General features: G+C 41.6%; 1 protein-coding gene across 2 annotated transcripts in view; it reads left to right on the top strand.

Annotated features, from left to right (window-relative positions):
* The first annotated feature begins 1,434 nt into the window (after positions 1-1,434).
* Positions 1,435-16,847, top strand: part of MFSD14B (major facilitator superfamily domain containing 14B) — a 69,362-nt gene continuing 53,949 nt past the window's right edge. Inside the window, exons 1-2 of one of the 2 annotated variants that reach the window (XM_032397827.1) lie at positions 1,435-1,647; positions 1,738-1,887. In XM_032397827.1, coding sequence (XP_032253718.1) covers positions 1,780-1,887 — 108 coding nt within the window. In that variant the 5' untranslated portion in view covers positions 1,435-1,647; positions 1,738-1,779. Of the gene's footprint in view, positions 1,648-1,728; positions 1,888-16,847 lie in introns of those variants that run through there. The other variant, XM_032397828.1, reaches the window with a different exon arrangement.

Here is a 16,847-nt window from a genome sequence, read left to right on the forward strand (position 1 = left end):
CTGTACACCAAGGGCTATGAACTAAATTGTATCCTTCCCCAAAATTTAGATGTTGAAGCCTTAACCCCCAATGTGATGCTATTTGGAGAGGTAGTTAGGTTTAGATGAGATCATGTAGGCAGGAGTGCTCATGATGGGTTTGTGCCAACAGAGAGCTTGTCCTTGTGAGGACACAGTAAGGTGGCCATCTGTAAGCCAGGAAAAAAAGCTTTCATCAGAACCTGATTACTGGTGCCCTGAGCTCAGACTTCCAGCCACTGGAACTGTAAGAAATAAATTTCTGTCGTTTAAGCCATCCAGTCTATGGTATTTTGTTACGACAGCCTGCACTAAAACACCAAAGTTATACTAGCTCAAGTCCTGGGAGGGACCTAAGCCAGTGTGTAGACCAAGTCGGAGCACACAAAAATCTTTAGAATTGTGCATGAACTGTTTGGAATGTTAACTTTAAAAATAAAACTGCCAGTTATCTTACCAGCAAAATATCGGAGAACTGCAATCCAGGGCAAGAAAGCAATCTAGTGTCAAAACCATAGACAAGTCCCAAGAACCAAGGAGAGGAAGGTTCTCTTACAGAGGAAGTTGGGAGGGCTGTTACAAACAAAAAGTCCACTGGAGTAAACCAGGGGTTTAAGGTATAATGGCTTTTCATTGGTTGGGCTGGTGGACCTGGGGAGAGAACCGTTCTTCCTCCTGCCGGAATAATATAGTAGCTAAAGCGCCATGCACTTACAAGGTGAGTCTCTTCCTGCTGGGCCTACAGATGACGGGAAGTGATAGGGCATGAGAGCTCGCCCTTCTGATTTACTAATTCTTATAGTAAATCAATGGTTGTAAATCAGTTGTAAATCAATGGTGGACTGATTGGACTTATTTCATTGTTAGTTAAGTCCATCTGGGTCTCCCTAATAAGGAGAAAGACATAAGGTCTTCAGGTTTTCAAGGTATTCCTCTTCTTTCAAGGAGGCATTGAATGCTCAACCATCTAGCAGGAAAAAATATTATGACTATATTTGTACTCCAAATTGGTGCAACAGTCCTACCTGTTTGTTACCTTAGCTTTGTAACTACCAAGTCACTTTCCTTTTGAAGCTTGGGTTGGCAACTGCAAAATAGGATGTGGTATCTCACAAGGTCCTTTAGGGCCAGTAATCACGATAGCAGCATTCATGAAGCCCAGATTAGGGTAGTTTACTTCTGTACATCATCACCTTACCCAGAGCAGGCTATTATTCCTATTTCACACAGGAAGTTCCGCTTCTGAGTAATCGGTTCATATTCATCGGTTTGCCACAGTGGGGGGTGTCTCAGGAAACAGAACGGCTGGGGAGGTCCTGGGAGATGACGTACTTCCGGCGCGCGGCGGGGGCCTGACGTTCCGGCGGCTCCGGAGACGTGGAGGCGGGGCCCGAGGTGGGCGGGGCGCTGCTGGAGGCCTCGGGCGCGGGCGGGGAGCTTGAGGCGGGAGCTGAGGCGCGGGGCGGGCGGAGCCTCTTGACCGTCCGGGGCAGCCGCTGACGCCGCTGGCAGCCGCGAGAGCCCCGGTCGTTGCGGCGGGTGCGGCCGGTGGCTTCTGCACCTGCGCTCCCTTCTTCGCCTCATCAGCGACTCCAGCCCCAGCCGCCCTTCCAGCTCTCGGCGTCGCCGCTGGCGCCGCCGCCGCCCGACCCGCAGGCCGCCGCGGGCCGCGGAGCCCATGAGGGCGCGGGCCCCGCCGCCGCGTCAGCGGCGTCGCCGTCGTCCCGGAGCGTCCCGAGCCGGCGCGGGCATGGCCGCGGCATGAGCGCGGAGCCGCCGCCGGAGCCAGAGAACAAGGCGGTGTCGGAGCCCGCGGCGGGAGCCATGCCAGAGAAGCGCCCGGGCGCGCAGGCCGCCGGCTGCATCTCGGTGAGCGCGGGTGCGGGTCCCGGCCGCGGTGCTCAGCCCGAGGCCCCGGGTCAGGGGAGGCTGGGCGGGGCCGGAGCGCGGAGCCGCGCGGTGCTAGGCCGGCGCCTGCGTCCCCGGGGGTTTGGGGAGACGTGGAGCGTTGGCTCCGGCTCTCGGGAAGCCGGTCCTTTCCGGGGTCAGCCATTGGATTCCTCCCTGGGCTTTCCTAGCGCCGCTGCTCTCCAGACAGACCTCGAGGGGGCCCATTGTTTCAAACAGCGCCAGACACCGGGCCCCGAGTATAAGTAATTCAGTTTTTCAAGAATTTCCAGACGTGTGACTGGCGATACCATTTCCGTGGTGCAGTTTCTGGCCGAGCCTACATGGATGTGTGGGGGCCTCAACCGGGAAGTTGGCGGTGGAGGCTGGGCAGCACCTCAGCTGCTTCTTCCTTCTCCCGGCGGCCGTGCCGTTGGAGGGCAGGCTCTCGGAGCAAGCTGGGGATGCCAGGGCCCGGCTGCGGAACGTGTATAGGCCGGTCTCGCGCTCCGGTTTCACGCCAGGCTCAGGTGGCTTCCGAAGCCCTGACTTAATTGGCACGGATTCGGCAGAACAGGCCTTGTCAGTGGCGCTTTGGTTTGTTGTGGTGGAATACTAAGCAGAGAGAGCCAGTCATTTCTTAGAGGTTTTTTTTTTTTGTCTGTTTAGGACAGGAAATATAGAAACGTTACAGTGAGTAGAAACTAACGCAAAGAAAACTAGAAATTTTAGGAAAATTAAGTGTATGCAGTCAGCGTCACATTTTAGCTTACGTGTCTATATTACTTTTAAAAAATACTACATGATTATTCACTGGTGATGTGAGTCCCCATTAGTAGAATTGGGAGGGTGGGTGAAGTAGAATGGAGCCAGAAGAGCTGGGTTCTAGTCTTGGTTCCCTGAGAACCAGGGTGCTCGGCAAGGTCCCGACACAACCCTGCCACTCAGTGCCTCCCCTGTAGCGGGAGAGCTTAGTAATGTTGAAGGACCCTCCTTGCTCAAGTGAGTTCTAATTTTTTAAAAAGCATTAGGAGTTCATTTCTTTTTTTTTTTTTAAGATTTTATTTATTCATTTGAGACACACAGAGAGAGAGAGAGCATGAGCAGGGAGAGGGAGAAGCAGGCTCCCCGCTGAGCCAGGAGCCCCATGTGGGGCTTGATCCCAGGACTGTGGGATCATGACCTGAGCCGAAGGCAGACGCTTAACCATCTGAGCAACCCAGGTGCCCCAGGAATTCCTCATTTCAAAGATAAGATTTCCGTAAAGGGAATTTTATCTTCAGTGGGGAAGATAAGAGAATAAGTTTTTCTCGTTTTGTTTTTGATTATTTAAAAAGTAGACTTGTCATCTTCCTCCCCCTCTAACCTGAACCAAACTGCCAGGTCCTCCTCCTGTCTTTGAATTGATAGACCATAATTACTAACCAGAGGCCACACCAGTAACATGAGAGGTAGCCTCCTTCATTCCTTGCCATGCTTACAACATCCAGTATATTCCTAAGTCTAGCTAATTTTACCGGGCAAAGATTTTAGGTTTTTATTCTCTGCATCTCTATGGTTCATTTCCTCAGCATTTTGACTTAGATTGTGACTTGTCTTTTGGGACCCTTGCTTACCTCACCATTGGTCTGCTGTCCACAATGTTGATCAGTGTGATCTAACATGTAAATATAATTACTGCTGTCCTTAAATTTTTTCCTTGGCTCGCCTTGGTTTATAGGATAGAAAAAATAACCTGGCAGGTTGAAGCATTATAGCATAGTGATTAGGTGAGCATGCTCGGAATCCCAGTTCCCACCTTTTATTTCCTACATAACTTTGGGCAAGTTACATAATATCTCTGAATTAATAATAGTATTTACCACAGAGGATTGTGAGGGTTACTGCAACCTTGCACCTAGTAAGTTCTCAATAAATATTAGCTGTTATTAGTTCTCAATATTTTTGGCATGAATGATTGGCCAGAACGTATAGGTGATCCCTGACTGTCAGTTATTCACTAAAAATTAAAGTTGCTAATTTTATGCGCTTAGAGCTAGAACTTTTGAGGGATGTTTACTCAAGGAAACTTAGACTCTTTATTCCCTGTTTCCTTCTCCTGTGGACCCTGATGCTAACCTAATTTGGGCACAAGTACATTCCTGCTCAGTCTTCCCTTGTCTCTGAGGGTCCGCAGAGTCAGTACTGATAAACTGCTGTGAAACTGACTTGAGTTTTCTGATGCTTGCTGTACTTAGTGAATGACTAGCATGGGCAGGTGGCACAGTTCAGACACTGGTGCTTTTTGGAATGTGTGGTGGCTGGGAAAGCAAGTGAATGCCTTTAATCATATAGGTTCATGTTGTATGCCGGTACCCCAAAATTATGCATCTTTCCTGCTTGCACTTTCTGTCTAGTATCACTTCCCAGGAGCTATGTTCTGTAGCCTCTGTGACTTGATTTCATTTTAATGTATTGGAATTTCCTTATAGCTTGAGTCCAGTGATACTCATGGTTTCAGGTTCTTAGATGCTAATAATTACAGGGAAAACTGCCCATACACAGGGAACCTGCCGGCAGCTTTTCAGCCTTGTTTGGCAAAGAGATGTATTGACCTGAAAGAGATTGGCAGAGAGATGTATTGATCTGAGTAATAGAAGGGAATCAAGTATTTACTTCAAGAGATCATTGCCTTGTAGAAAAGGGATGTGTGTTTAGCAAGTAAGTTCTTGTTTTATTATTTCCTCTTTTCTCTTTCCTTCCCTAATCATGTGTGTACAACTTGAGATGTTTCATCAGAATTGTTTGCATTATCATTAAATGTATGTTTTCCATCATACTTAACCTTCATAACCAGGTAAGGGGGAAGGTTTGTTGTTGTTGTTGTTGTGTTTGTTTTTTTTTTTTTTTGGCATCATTTACCTGTGAGCATCTGATGAAAATTAAGGATTTGCTGCAAAGAAAACACAGCTAAGTTTAGCATACTATTTCAGGATGTTTTTGGACTCCCAGAAGCCAATGCTTGGTAACGGGTTAAGAGCCCTGATATAAGGCCTCTCAGGATCATTGTTGTTCTGGTGACATTTGATGTCTCTTTTTTTTAGATTTTTTATTTATTTATCTGAGAGAGAGAATGGGAGACAGAGAGCATGAGAGGGGGAGGATCAGAGGGAGAAGCAGACTCCCTGCTGAGCAGGGAGTCCGATGCGGGACTCGATCCCGGGACTCCAGGATCATGACCTGAGCCGAAGGCAGTTGCTTAACCAACTGAGCCACCCAGGCGCCCCACATTTGATGTCTCTTAAGTTGATTTTCCTAAGACTGTTTCAGAGGGTTTTCTGTAAAGGCTAATTTTAATTCTGATTTTTGAGAACAAGAATATTATTTATTATGTAGGCAAAATGGAAATAATACTGAAGAGTAGCTTCAGATAAAAAAATGCTAAAATGACTCTGTTATGTTTATAGAGATAAAAGAGGGTCTAGGCACATATTAGGGAAAATTAACTATAAGCTTTCAATTCTTTCTTGACACTGTTAGGGACTGGTATGATCATTTCAATAATAAAATAGTACTGGGACATTGGCATAGCAACTTCTCAAGTAAATTCTAGCAGATAAGGGGAGAAACTGAAAGCATTTGTGAGCACTTGATATACTGCAATTTAGAAAAGCCAATACGTGGTGCTTTCATAGAAACATTTACTATATTTCATATTTAGAATTATGCAAATTTCTAGTCAGCTCACTGTCATCACGGCTAGCCTTTGTCATAACACAGGCTTATCCTTGCTGTTGTGTTGTTCTTAGGCCTGGCATAGGCAGGATTTTGTAGACCTTGCTTCTTAGGATATTTGAGCATCCTTTTCCACCATTTTTCTTACTAGATGAAGTCTTTAAAGATAGGGACTACAGCTGTGTATCTTTTAATCTGAAATAGTCTTTTGGGGATGATCAATAAAAATAAGTCATTCAGTGTAGCTTTAAGCCAGTTTTTTGGCTTATTAATGACATAAGCTTGTCTTTTACTTTTTTTTTCCCTCTTGTCATTTATATAATATGCTTTGGCCTTATAAAACAAGTTGGGGGGGGACCTGGGTGGCTCAGTCATTAAGCGTCTACCTTTGGCTCAGGTCATGATCCCAGGGTCCTGGGATTGAGCCCTGCATCGGGCTCTCTGATCAGCGGGGAGCCTGCTTCTCCCTCTCCGGCTCCCCCTGCTTGTGTTCCCTCTCTCACTGTCTCTGTCTCTGTCAAAAAATAAATAAAATCTTAAAAAAAAAAAAAGTTTGGGAGTTCTGGTTTCTTCTTTTCTCTGAAGATTTTGTGTGTGGTAAGATAATTTTAGAACTTAATGGTTTTTAGGCTGGGGTAATGTAGTTGTATAACAGTCGAGGTTTTCTTTTTCTTTTTTTTTTTTATTTAAAGATTTTGTTTATTTGACAGAGAGAGACACAGAGAGAGAGGGAACACAAACAGGGGGAGCGGGAGAGGGTTAGAAGCAGGCTCCTGGCTGAGCAGGGAGCCCAATGCAGGGCTCAATCCCAGGACCCTGGTATCATGACCTGAGCCGAAGGCAGACGCTTAACGACTGAGTCACCCAGGCACCCCAACAATCAAGGTTTTCTATTTGATTTTCTTTTTTTTCTGTTTTAGTAAGTTGTATTTTCTTAGGAATTTGTCCATTTCACCTTCAAATTAACTGGCATAAAGTTGTCATAGCCTCTTAGGCTTTTTTAAACTGCTATAAGATCCTTACTGTTTTTATTGCTGACACTGGTAATTTTCAACCTCATCTTTAAAAAAAAAAAATTAATTCTCCAGTGTATTCTGGGTAATCATCAGTTTTGCAAATGGGGATAATTTTGTGTCGTCTGTATTTCTATGTTACATGAACTAGAATATCCAGGAAAAGGTTCGGTAGCAATGGTGAAAGTTCACAACTTTCTCTTCATAACAGAAATACATCTTTTTCATTGTTAAGGATGGTGTAAACTATATGTATGAGATAAATAGGCTTTATTACATGACAGAAGCATCTTTTTATTCTTACTCTCTTTTTTGTATGTGTTCCCCTCTTCCCCACTCTTTCTTCCTCTTTGCCTCCCTCCCTCCCTTCCAGTCCAGTGTCTCGTAGAACCTTCTCACAAGTGGGCTACGAAGTCTGAGATGTCCCTTGGAGAAATAAGTTGTGGCATAGTAAGGGCATTGTTGTATAAGAATTGGAGAGAAATTTGTCATTAATCCCTGTAATCAACTATAATAAATAATCTGCTAAAACATATAATATCTGTGAATTATGTCAACTTCTTTCTAGCTGCCTGACTTTTTAATACATAGTTCTGTATTTGCTTATAGTTCTAAAATAGCTTTATTGAAATAAAATTGACATGGTAAAAACTATGTTTAGAGTGTACAGGTTTGTGTTTTGACATGTGTATACACTTATGAAATCATTACCACAATCAAGATAGTGAATATATCCATCACTCCCAGAAGTTGCCTTGTGCCCAATTTTACATCCTCTCTCTCCACCTACTCCCTAGGCAAGCATTTATCTACTTTCTGTCACTATATATTACTTTTAATTTTTTAGCATATACTCTTTTTGGTTTGACTTTATTTTTCCTCAGCATAAATTATTTTGAGATTTATCCATATTGTATATAAATCAGTGCATTCTTCTTTTGTTGCTGAGTAGTACTCCATTGCAGGGGTGTACCACAATTTGTCCATTCAGCATTGATCAACATTTGGTTTATCACCAGGTTTTGGCCAGTATAAATAAAGTTGCTATGAGCATTTGTCTACCAGTCTTTGTATGGGATATACTTTTTTTTTTTTTTTAAAGATTTTATTATTAATTTGAGAGAGAGAATGAGAGAGAGAGAGCATGAGAGGGGGGAGGGTCAGAGGGAGAAGCAGACTCCCCGCCGAGCAGGGAGCCCGATGCGGGACTCGATCCTGGGACTCCAGGATCATGACCTGAGCTGAAGGCAGTCGCTCAACCAACTGAGCCACCCAGGCGTCCTGTATGGGATATACTTTTATCAGAGTGGAATGGCTGAATCATATGGTAGGTGTATTGTTTAACTTTTTAAGAAAACTGCCAAGCTGTTCTCTAAAGTTATCGTACAGTTTTACATTGTCACTAGCACTGTGAGAGTTCCACCTCATCTACATCCTCAAAACTTAGTTTTAGCCCTTGTAATAGATCTGTAGTAGTGGTATCTTACTGTGTTTTTAATTTGCATGTCCCTGTGGCTAATGATGTTCAACATCTCTCCATAAATTTATTTGCCATCTTTATATCTTCTTGGTGAAGTGTCTGCTCAAGTCTTGCCTATTTTTGTTGTTGTTGTTGTTAGGTTGTTTATTATCTTAAAATTGATTTTTGAGAGTTCTTTATATATTTGGGATGGAAGTCCTTTATCAGATACATGCTTTGCAAATATTTTCTTCCAAGCTGTGCTTTTAGAAGAACAGTTTTTAATTTTCATGAAATTTAATTTATTAATTTGTTTTTTATGGATAGTTTTTGGTTTTACATCTAAGAAATGCTTGCCTAACTCATTATCACAAGGATTTCCTTCTCTGTTTTTAGAAGTTTTTTAGATTTTACAATTAGGTTTATGACCATTTTGAATTAGTTTATAATATGGTGCAAAGTGTGGGTGGAAATTCGTTTTTTGTGTATGGATAATTGATGCATGATTTGTTGAAAAGACTTTTTTTTTTAAGATTTTATTTATTTGAAAGAAAGAATGTGGGGGGGAGGGGCAGAGAGAGGGAGAGAGAGAGAATCTCAAGCAGATTCAGCGCTGAGCACAGAACCTGATGTGGGGCTCAAGCCCAAGATCATGACCTGAGTCTGAGATCATGACCTGAGCCAAAACTAAGAGTCCAATGCTTAACCAACTGAGCCACCACGCCCCCTAAAAAGACTTTTTTTTTTTTTCGCTAAATTGTCTTTGCACTTTAGTCGAAATTCAGTTTCAGTTGTCCGTATATGTCAGTCTATTCTGGATTCTCTGTTTCATCTATTTATCTTTATATCAATACCACTTAATCCTTATTACTGGAGGTACATAATACTTGAAACAAATAGTGTTAGGCTTCCAACTTTGTTTTCTTTTAAAAATGTTTTGGCTATTCTAGGTCCTTTGCATTTTAGAACTATAGAATCAGATTGTCGACTTTTACAAAAATAACGAAAAACCCTGCTTATATTTTCATTGGGATTGTGTTGACTCTGAAGATCAGTTTGAGCAGAATTGAAGACAACATTGAGTCTCCTCATCCATGAAGGAGGTACTGCTCCATTTATTTTAGATCTTCTTTTATTTTTTTATTTATTTATTTATTTATTTATTTTTAAAGATTTTTATTTATTTATTTGACAGAGAGAGAGACAGCGAGAGAGGGAACACAAGCAAGGGGAGTGTATTTTTTTTTTTTAAAGATTTTATTTATTTATTTGAGACAGAGAGAATGAGAGAGAGAGAGCACATGAGAGGGGGGAGGGGCAGAGGGAGAAGCAGACCCCCTGCCGAGCAGGGAGCCCGATGCGGGACTCGATCCCGGGACTCCAGGATCATGACCTGAGCCGAAGGTAGTCGCTTAACCAACTGAGCCACCCAGGCGCCCTAGATCTTCTTTTAAATATCCCACCTTTATTTTGTAGTTTTCAGTATATAGGTCTTTCACATCATTTGTCAGATTATACCCTATTTCATATTTTTTTTGATGCTATTGTACATAATAGTGTAAATGTATTAAAAATGTGAACTGTTAAAAAATTCAGATTCATAATTGTTTGTTGCCAGTATATAGAAATATAGTTGAGTTAAGAAATTCCTAACATTGTGATATAATACACGTAACATAGAATTGACTATTTTAACCTTTTTTTTTTTTTTTAAAGATTTTATTTATTTTTGACAGAGAGAGAGAGAGAGAGGGAGTACAAGCAAGGGAAGCAGCAGGGAGAGGGAGAAGCAGACTCCCCGCTCAGCAGAGAGCCGGATGCAGGGCTTGATCCCAGGACCCTAGGATCATGACCCGAGCCGAAGGCAGACGCTTAACGGTCTGAGCCACCCGGGTGCCCCCCCCCCTTTTTATTAAGTGGGCTCCATGCTGGGCCCAGTATGGGGCTTGAACTCACAACTCTGAGATCAAGACCTGAGCTGAGATCAAGAGTTGGATGCTTAAATCACTGAGCCAACCAGGCACCCCTTTACCTTTTTTTTTTTTTAAGATTATTTATTTATTTATTTGAGAGAGTGAGTGAGAGAGCACGAGCAGGGGGAGGGGGAGGGAGAGGGAGAAGCAGACTCCACACTGAGCAGGGAGCCCAACATGGGGCTCGATCCTAGGACCCCGGGATCATGATCCGAGCCAAAGGCAGACACTTAACCAACTGAGCCACCCAGGTACCCCAACCCCTTAACCATTTTTTAGCATGCAGTTTAGTAGTGTTAAATATATTAACATATATAGAAACCAATCTCTAAAACTTTTTCAGTTTGTAAAACTAAGCCTTTACATCCATTACACAGAATTTACCCTGTCCCCTGTTCCCTAATAACCACCTTTGTGCTTTTAGTTTCTATAAGTTTGACTACTCTAAGTACCTCATATAAGTGGAATCATAGTCTTGTTGTGACCATCAGCATAATGTCCTCAATGTTGTTGTTGACACATGTTGAAATATGTTGTCTTTAAGATTGTTGAAGACATGTAGTGTGCCTCAGAATTTCCTTCAAGACTGAATAGTATTCCATTTTATGTATATACCACATTTTGTTTCTCCATTTATCGGTTGAGTATTTCATTGCTTCTGGGTTTGTTTGTTTGGTTGGTTTTTTTACTATTGCAAATAATGCCTTTGTGAACATGATTGTACAAATAAATATCTCTTTGAGAGCCTGCTTTCAGTTCTTTTGGATACCTACCCAGAAGTGGAATCACTGGATCATTGGATAATTCCATTTTTAATTTTTGAGGCACCGCCATGCTGTTTCCCTTTGTGGCTGCACCATTTTAAATTCCTACCAACATTACACAAGGGTTCCAGTATCTCTACATCCTCACCACACCTGTCATTTTCTGGTTTTTGTTTTGGAGAGTAACCATCCTGATGAGTGTGGAGGGATATCTCATTTTGATTTTGCATTTCACTAATGATTAGTGATTTTGAGCATCTTTTCATATGCTTATTGGCCATCTGTATATCTTCTTCGGAGAAATGATAGTCCTTTGCTCATTTTCAAATTGGGTTGTTGTTGTTGTTATTTTGAGTACTTGTAGAGGTTCTTGATAAATTCTGGAAATTACCTTCTTTTTTTTTTTTTTTTATTTTTATTTATTTTTTTTATTTTTTAAAGATTTTATTTATTTATTTGAGACAGAGAGAATGAGAGAGAGAGCACATGAGAGGGGGGAGGGTCAGAGGGAGAAGCAGGCTCCCTGCCGAGCAGGGAGCCCGATGCGGGACTCGATCCAGGGACTCCAGGATCATGACCTGAGCCGAAGGCAGTCGCTTAACCAACTGAGCCACCCAGGCGCCCTGGAAATTACCTTCTTATCAGATAATGCATTGCAAATATTTTCTCCAGAGGTTGCCTTTTCACTCTGTTGATTGTATCCTTTGATGTGCAGAAGTTTTAAATTTTGGTAACATCCAGCTTACCTGTTTTTACTTTTGTTGTCTTTGTTTTTTGGTGTCATATCAAGATATCATTGTCAAATCCAGTGTTATGAAGCTTTCCCCTTTTGTCATTTTGTAAGAGTTTTAGGTCTTACATTTAGGGTTTTGGTTCATTTTAAAAGTTTCTGATTTTGATGAGGCCCAATATCTACTTTTTTTTTGTTGCTTGTTTCTTTTTGTTGCTTTGGAGTCATGTCTAAGAATCTATGACTAAATCCAAGATTTACCTCTGTTTTCTTCCAGGAGCTTTGTGGTTTTAGCTTTTAGATCATTTATCTGGTCTGAGTTAACTTTTGTATATGGGGTGAGGTAGAGTTCCAGCTTCATTCTTTATATGAGGAAATTCAGTTGTCTCCGCATCATTTGTTGAGGAAACTGTTCTTTCTTTCCCTTTTGAATGGATTTGGCACTTTTGCCAAAAATCAGCAGGACATAGATGTATGGGTCTATTTGTGGAAACTCAGTTCTAGTCCGCTGGTGTATATGACAGCCTCTGTCTCTTCTGCTCCCATGTTGGCAACTCACTGATGTTTACTGTGTACTGTGATCTTTGAGTTGGGGATCATGTTTGGGACAAATGGGAGTAGCTTTCAACCTTACCTTTTTCCAGTTGAAGGCAGATGACCTGATGGACAAAAGCCAGATGCTCTAGTTCATTTGATGTTTTCAGGTCACGTTGATAAAGCAAGTGAGGGGTTTAGTGGAGATTGTTCTTTTGCCCAGATACACACTAGCCAGGCCAGACTCCTTAGTGTGGGAAAGTGGGGGTGGTGGGTGAGTAAAGGGCTGCACTTCACCTGAAGAACTGTCTGCATTTGGCTCCTGTCACCTATTACTTAGGTTGCCGCAGTCCAGGCTACCTGTCATATGTATGTGCTGATTCTGTTTGTAGAGAACTTTGGGCTCTAAGAAAGGAGTAAGTAGTGTAAGTAGTACAGTGGTTAGTCACGTACACTCTGGAGGTAAGTGATTGTCTGGATGGAATACCAGCTTAGGCACTTAGTAACTGCAAGATGAGCAAGTTACTTGAATTCTCTGCATCTGAGTTTTGTCACCCACAAAATGGGAATAATAATAGTTTCTATCTCAAAGAATTCAGTGAAGATAAAATGGTAGGATCTGTGATATGCTTTCATCAGGTCTTGGCATGGTATCTGTTGTTGCTTCTGCTGCTATTGTAGGATAGTTTTTGCCTAAGTATAGCTTAGGATCTTTTGTGGTAGACCGTCCCTAACCTGTGTCCTTGTTCTTTAGAGTGTTTATTTCCATTTAAAATTTTATATTCCATGAAACAGGAACAGGGATAGTATCCTCTGTTGATACCATTGCCCCCAGCATCTAACTGACATAATGGGACTCAAAAAACATATGTTGAGTGAATTAACCACTTGGAATTGAATATTTTCATTCTTTTTTTTTTTTTTTTTTTTTAGATTTTTATTTATTTGACAGAGAGAGACACAGAGAGAGAGGGAACACAAGCAGGGGGAGCGGGAGAGGGAGAAGCAGGCTTCCCGTGGAGCAGGGAGCCCGATGCGGGGCTCGATCCCAGGACCCTGGGACCATGACCTGAGCCGAAGGCAGACGCTTAACGACTGAGCCACCCAGGCGCCCCGAATATTTTCATTCTTGAAGAAGATTGATAGAAATAGAAATATTTACAAAAGCAGTCCTTGGCATCTTGGTTTGCTTTAAGTCGGGTGGTGGTTGGTAAATTATAGAGTTTGAAAAGTTGAGTTAAAAGCAGTTATCTTACAAATGTTTAATGAATGCTTAGTCCCTCCAACATCATAGTCATTGCATTTATTCAACTATTTAATGCAGTGCTGGGAAAATTTTCATAATTTTTATGGAAAAGTTATTTCATCTAAAGAAGCCGTAAAATTGGTTTTCCTACTGGCATTCCAGTATTAGGAGGATGAAAGCAAAACTTTCAGGTATAATCATTTATTTGTTTTAAAACTATTTGTGTTTTTCATCTTTGTGTTTATATTTTAAAAGATTTCTGATAAAGAATTTATTGTTGATGGAGCATTTTACTAACCAGATAAATACAAATGATGTAGGCAAGAAGTATTAAATGTCTGAATTATTAAAATACTAAGAGCTTATAGTGAAACCTACTTCTCATAAATGTCTTCAGTAGTGCTGCAGAGATGACTTTGAATCTTATGGCAGTACATTCCAACTGTGGAGTACCAGTTTTCAATTAAAATGTATTTTAAAATAATTTTTCTGCTTAGAAGTACAATGGAGCCAACAGTTTACAGTTACAGCCTTAGTTGCTTAGCTTACCCATAAAAATCAAACTCAAATATTTCATTTTTAATAGCTTAACATTGTTCATGGTGTAATGATACACTTCATGATAAAGGGAATTTTTATTGCACATAATAGGAAATACAGGAATTGTGTGCTTATTTTAGCAGTTTAATATCACCAAAGACCTAGTGGGCTCATTACATTCATATGCTCTGCTCTTCCCAGGGTGCTAGTTTTTGGTCTTTAGGATTGACCACATATGGTCTCAAGTTGGCTGACGTTGCTAAGTATCACATGCTTACACAACAGTGCTGTCACACTGGAAACAGTAATGTTTTGATATTGTCCCTAGAAGAATGAAGGAAAGTCCATAAACCCTCCCACATATTTCCCCTCATATCTCCCTGGCCATAATGGGGTCATGTGGTTCATTCCTTTTTTTTTTTTTTTTTAAGATTTTATTTATTTATTTGACAGAGAGAGACACAGCGAGAGAAGGAACACAAGCAGGGGGAGTGGGAGAGGGAGAAGCAGGCTTCCTGCCTGAGCAGAGAACCTGATGTGGGGCTCGATCCCAGGACCCTGGGATCATGACCTGAGCCGAAGGCAGACGCTTAACGACTGAGCCACCCAGGCGTCCCTACTCCATCAGATCCTTAACAGAAAAATGTTTGCTGGCCCCAGTGTGAGTAAGTGGAATACAAAGGGGTGTTCATAAATATCAGTAACCCGATAAAATATCTGAGAAGCTGCTGACATTCCTTAACTACCCTGAGCAGAGGCGGGTCCTTCCCTACCAAATCCCTGTAGCCTCTTTTCCACATACAACTAGTCTCTCTCCTGTACTACACAACACCTCTCGAAGGCAAGGATCTTAATAGTATTCCTCTAAATGTACCCTGAACTCCGAGTATAACAGGCTTTTGTGACAGAAAAAGTTGACTTCCCATACCACCCAAGACATTTGCTAATAAATTCCCAATGGTGTTCATGTTTCAGCAACTGTGTGCGTAAAGAGACTGTAGTCACCTTCTGACACTGCAGGCTTGAGAACTCTTCAGGTCCAGAAGTTGAATCTTGACAAGCCAACTTGACCAGGATAATTCAATGACTTAAAATAGGAATGAACCGGGGCGCCTGGGTGGCTCCGTCATTAAGTGTCTGCCTTCAGCTCAGGTCATGATCCCAGGGTCCTGGGATCGAGCCCCGCATCGGGCTCCTTGCTCCGCGGGAAGCCTGCTTCTCCCTCTCCCACTCCCCCTGCTTGTGTTCCCTCTCTTCACTGTCTCTGTCAAAAAATAAATAAAATCTTAAAAAAAAAAAAAAAGCAGCCGTGGACATACATAAATGAATGAGCACTGCTAAATTTTAGTAGAACAATTTACAAAAACTGGTGGTAGATTTAGACTGTGGGCTATAGTTAGCCAGCCCCTGCTCTAGTGTTTCCCATACTCTTTCCTTTCCTCCTTCAGGATGTTTTTGATATTCTTGTCCATTTATTTTTTAAAACTTTATTTTAGGGGCGCCTGGGTGACTCAGTCGGTTAAGCGTCTGCCTTCGGCTCGTCATGATCCCAGGGTCCTAGGATTGAACCCTGCATCGGGCTCCCTGCTTGGCAGGGAGTCTGCTTCTCCCTCTGCCTGCCGCTCCCCCTGCTTGTGCTCTCTCTCTGACAGATAAATAAAATCTTAAAAAAAAATAAAAATAAAATTTTATTTTAGGGTAGTTTAGACTTACAGAACAATTGCAAAGATTGTATAGAGAGGTTTCATAAACCCCACACCCGTTTTCTTCTATTATTAGCATCTTATATTAGTATGGTATATTTGTCAAAATTAATGACCCAGTGTCCATACTTTACCATCATCTAAAGTCTACACTTTATTCACATTCTGCTGGTTTTTACTGAATGCCCGTTTTCTGTTCCAGTATTTCTTTACATTTAGTTGTCATGTCTCCTTAAGTTCTTCTGGGCTGTGATAGTTTCTCTGACTTTCCTTGTTTTTGATGACCTTCACAATTTTCATGAGTCCTGGTTAGATATTTTGTAGAATGTCCCTCAGGTGGGATTCATCTAATGTTTTCCTCAATATTAGGGTGAGATTATGGGTTTGGGGGAGGAAGCCCACAAAAGTGAAGTGCCATTTTCATTACATCATCTCAAGGATACAAATCACTGTTGATACTTGTCACCTTTCTTTATAAAGTTACTCTTTTCCCCCTCTTCCTATACTGTGCTCTTTGGAAGAGTATGTGCAGCCCACATTTGAAGAATGGGAAGTTATGCTTCACTTTCTTGAGTACAAAGTACCTATGTAAATTATTTGGAATTCCTCTGCATAGGAGATTTGTCTGTTCTCCCCCTTTTGTTTACTACATCATCATGTTAGTATAAACTTAGAAATATTTATTTTATAATTTGGTTATAATCCAATACTGCTTTGTTCATATTGTTCCAGCTTTAGCCATTGGGAGCTCTTTGACATATCCCCATGTTTTTGTCACTGTGTTAGGTTTTGTTTATTTGTTGTTTTTTGTTGTTGTTGTTTTAGCACTTATATTCTGGCACTACAAGATGCTCCAGGTTCCTCTTGTATATTTCCTGCCTTAGTCCTAGAATTAGCCATTTCTCCAAGGAGCCCTGGCTCCTTTTGTTGGAAAATTGTATTTGAAACCAAGACCTGGGTACCAGATACTTCAAGTGCTGTTGGGCTGCCACGGTGTCATTACTTTTAGGTTCTCAGGTGACAGGTCAAGGAAAATATGATGTGTGTATATTAGCCTGTGTATATACATATATCTATAAATATTTCTGTATGTGGTTGCCTGTATCATTGTAAAGCTAGAATGAGGTCATAATGATACCCAAATCTAATCTGTTAGCACATGGCTCATTCTATCTCTCCCCCCTTGTTTATTTATAACCTTCCACTGGGGCGGTGAAAAAAGTAACTCCCACCATTTGTCATCCGTTTACTTAATTGTTCAGTTCC

Source organism: Phoca vitulina, unplaced genomic scaffold (genome assembly GCF_004348235.1).
Source record: "Phoca vitulina isolate PV1807 unplaced genomic scaffold, GSC_HSeal_1.0 scaffold104, whole genome shotgun sequence".
Lineage (NCBI taxonomy): Eukaryota > Metazoa > Chordata > Mammalia > Carnivora > Phocidae > Phoca > Phoca vitulina.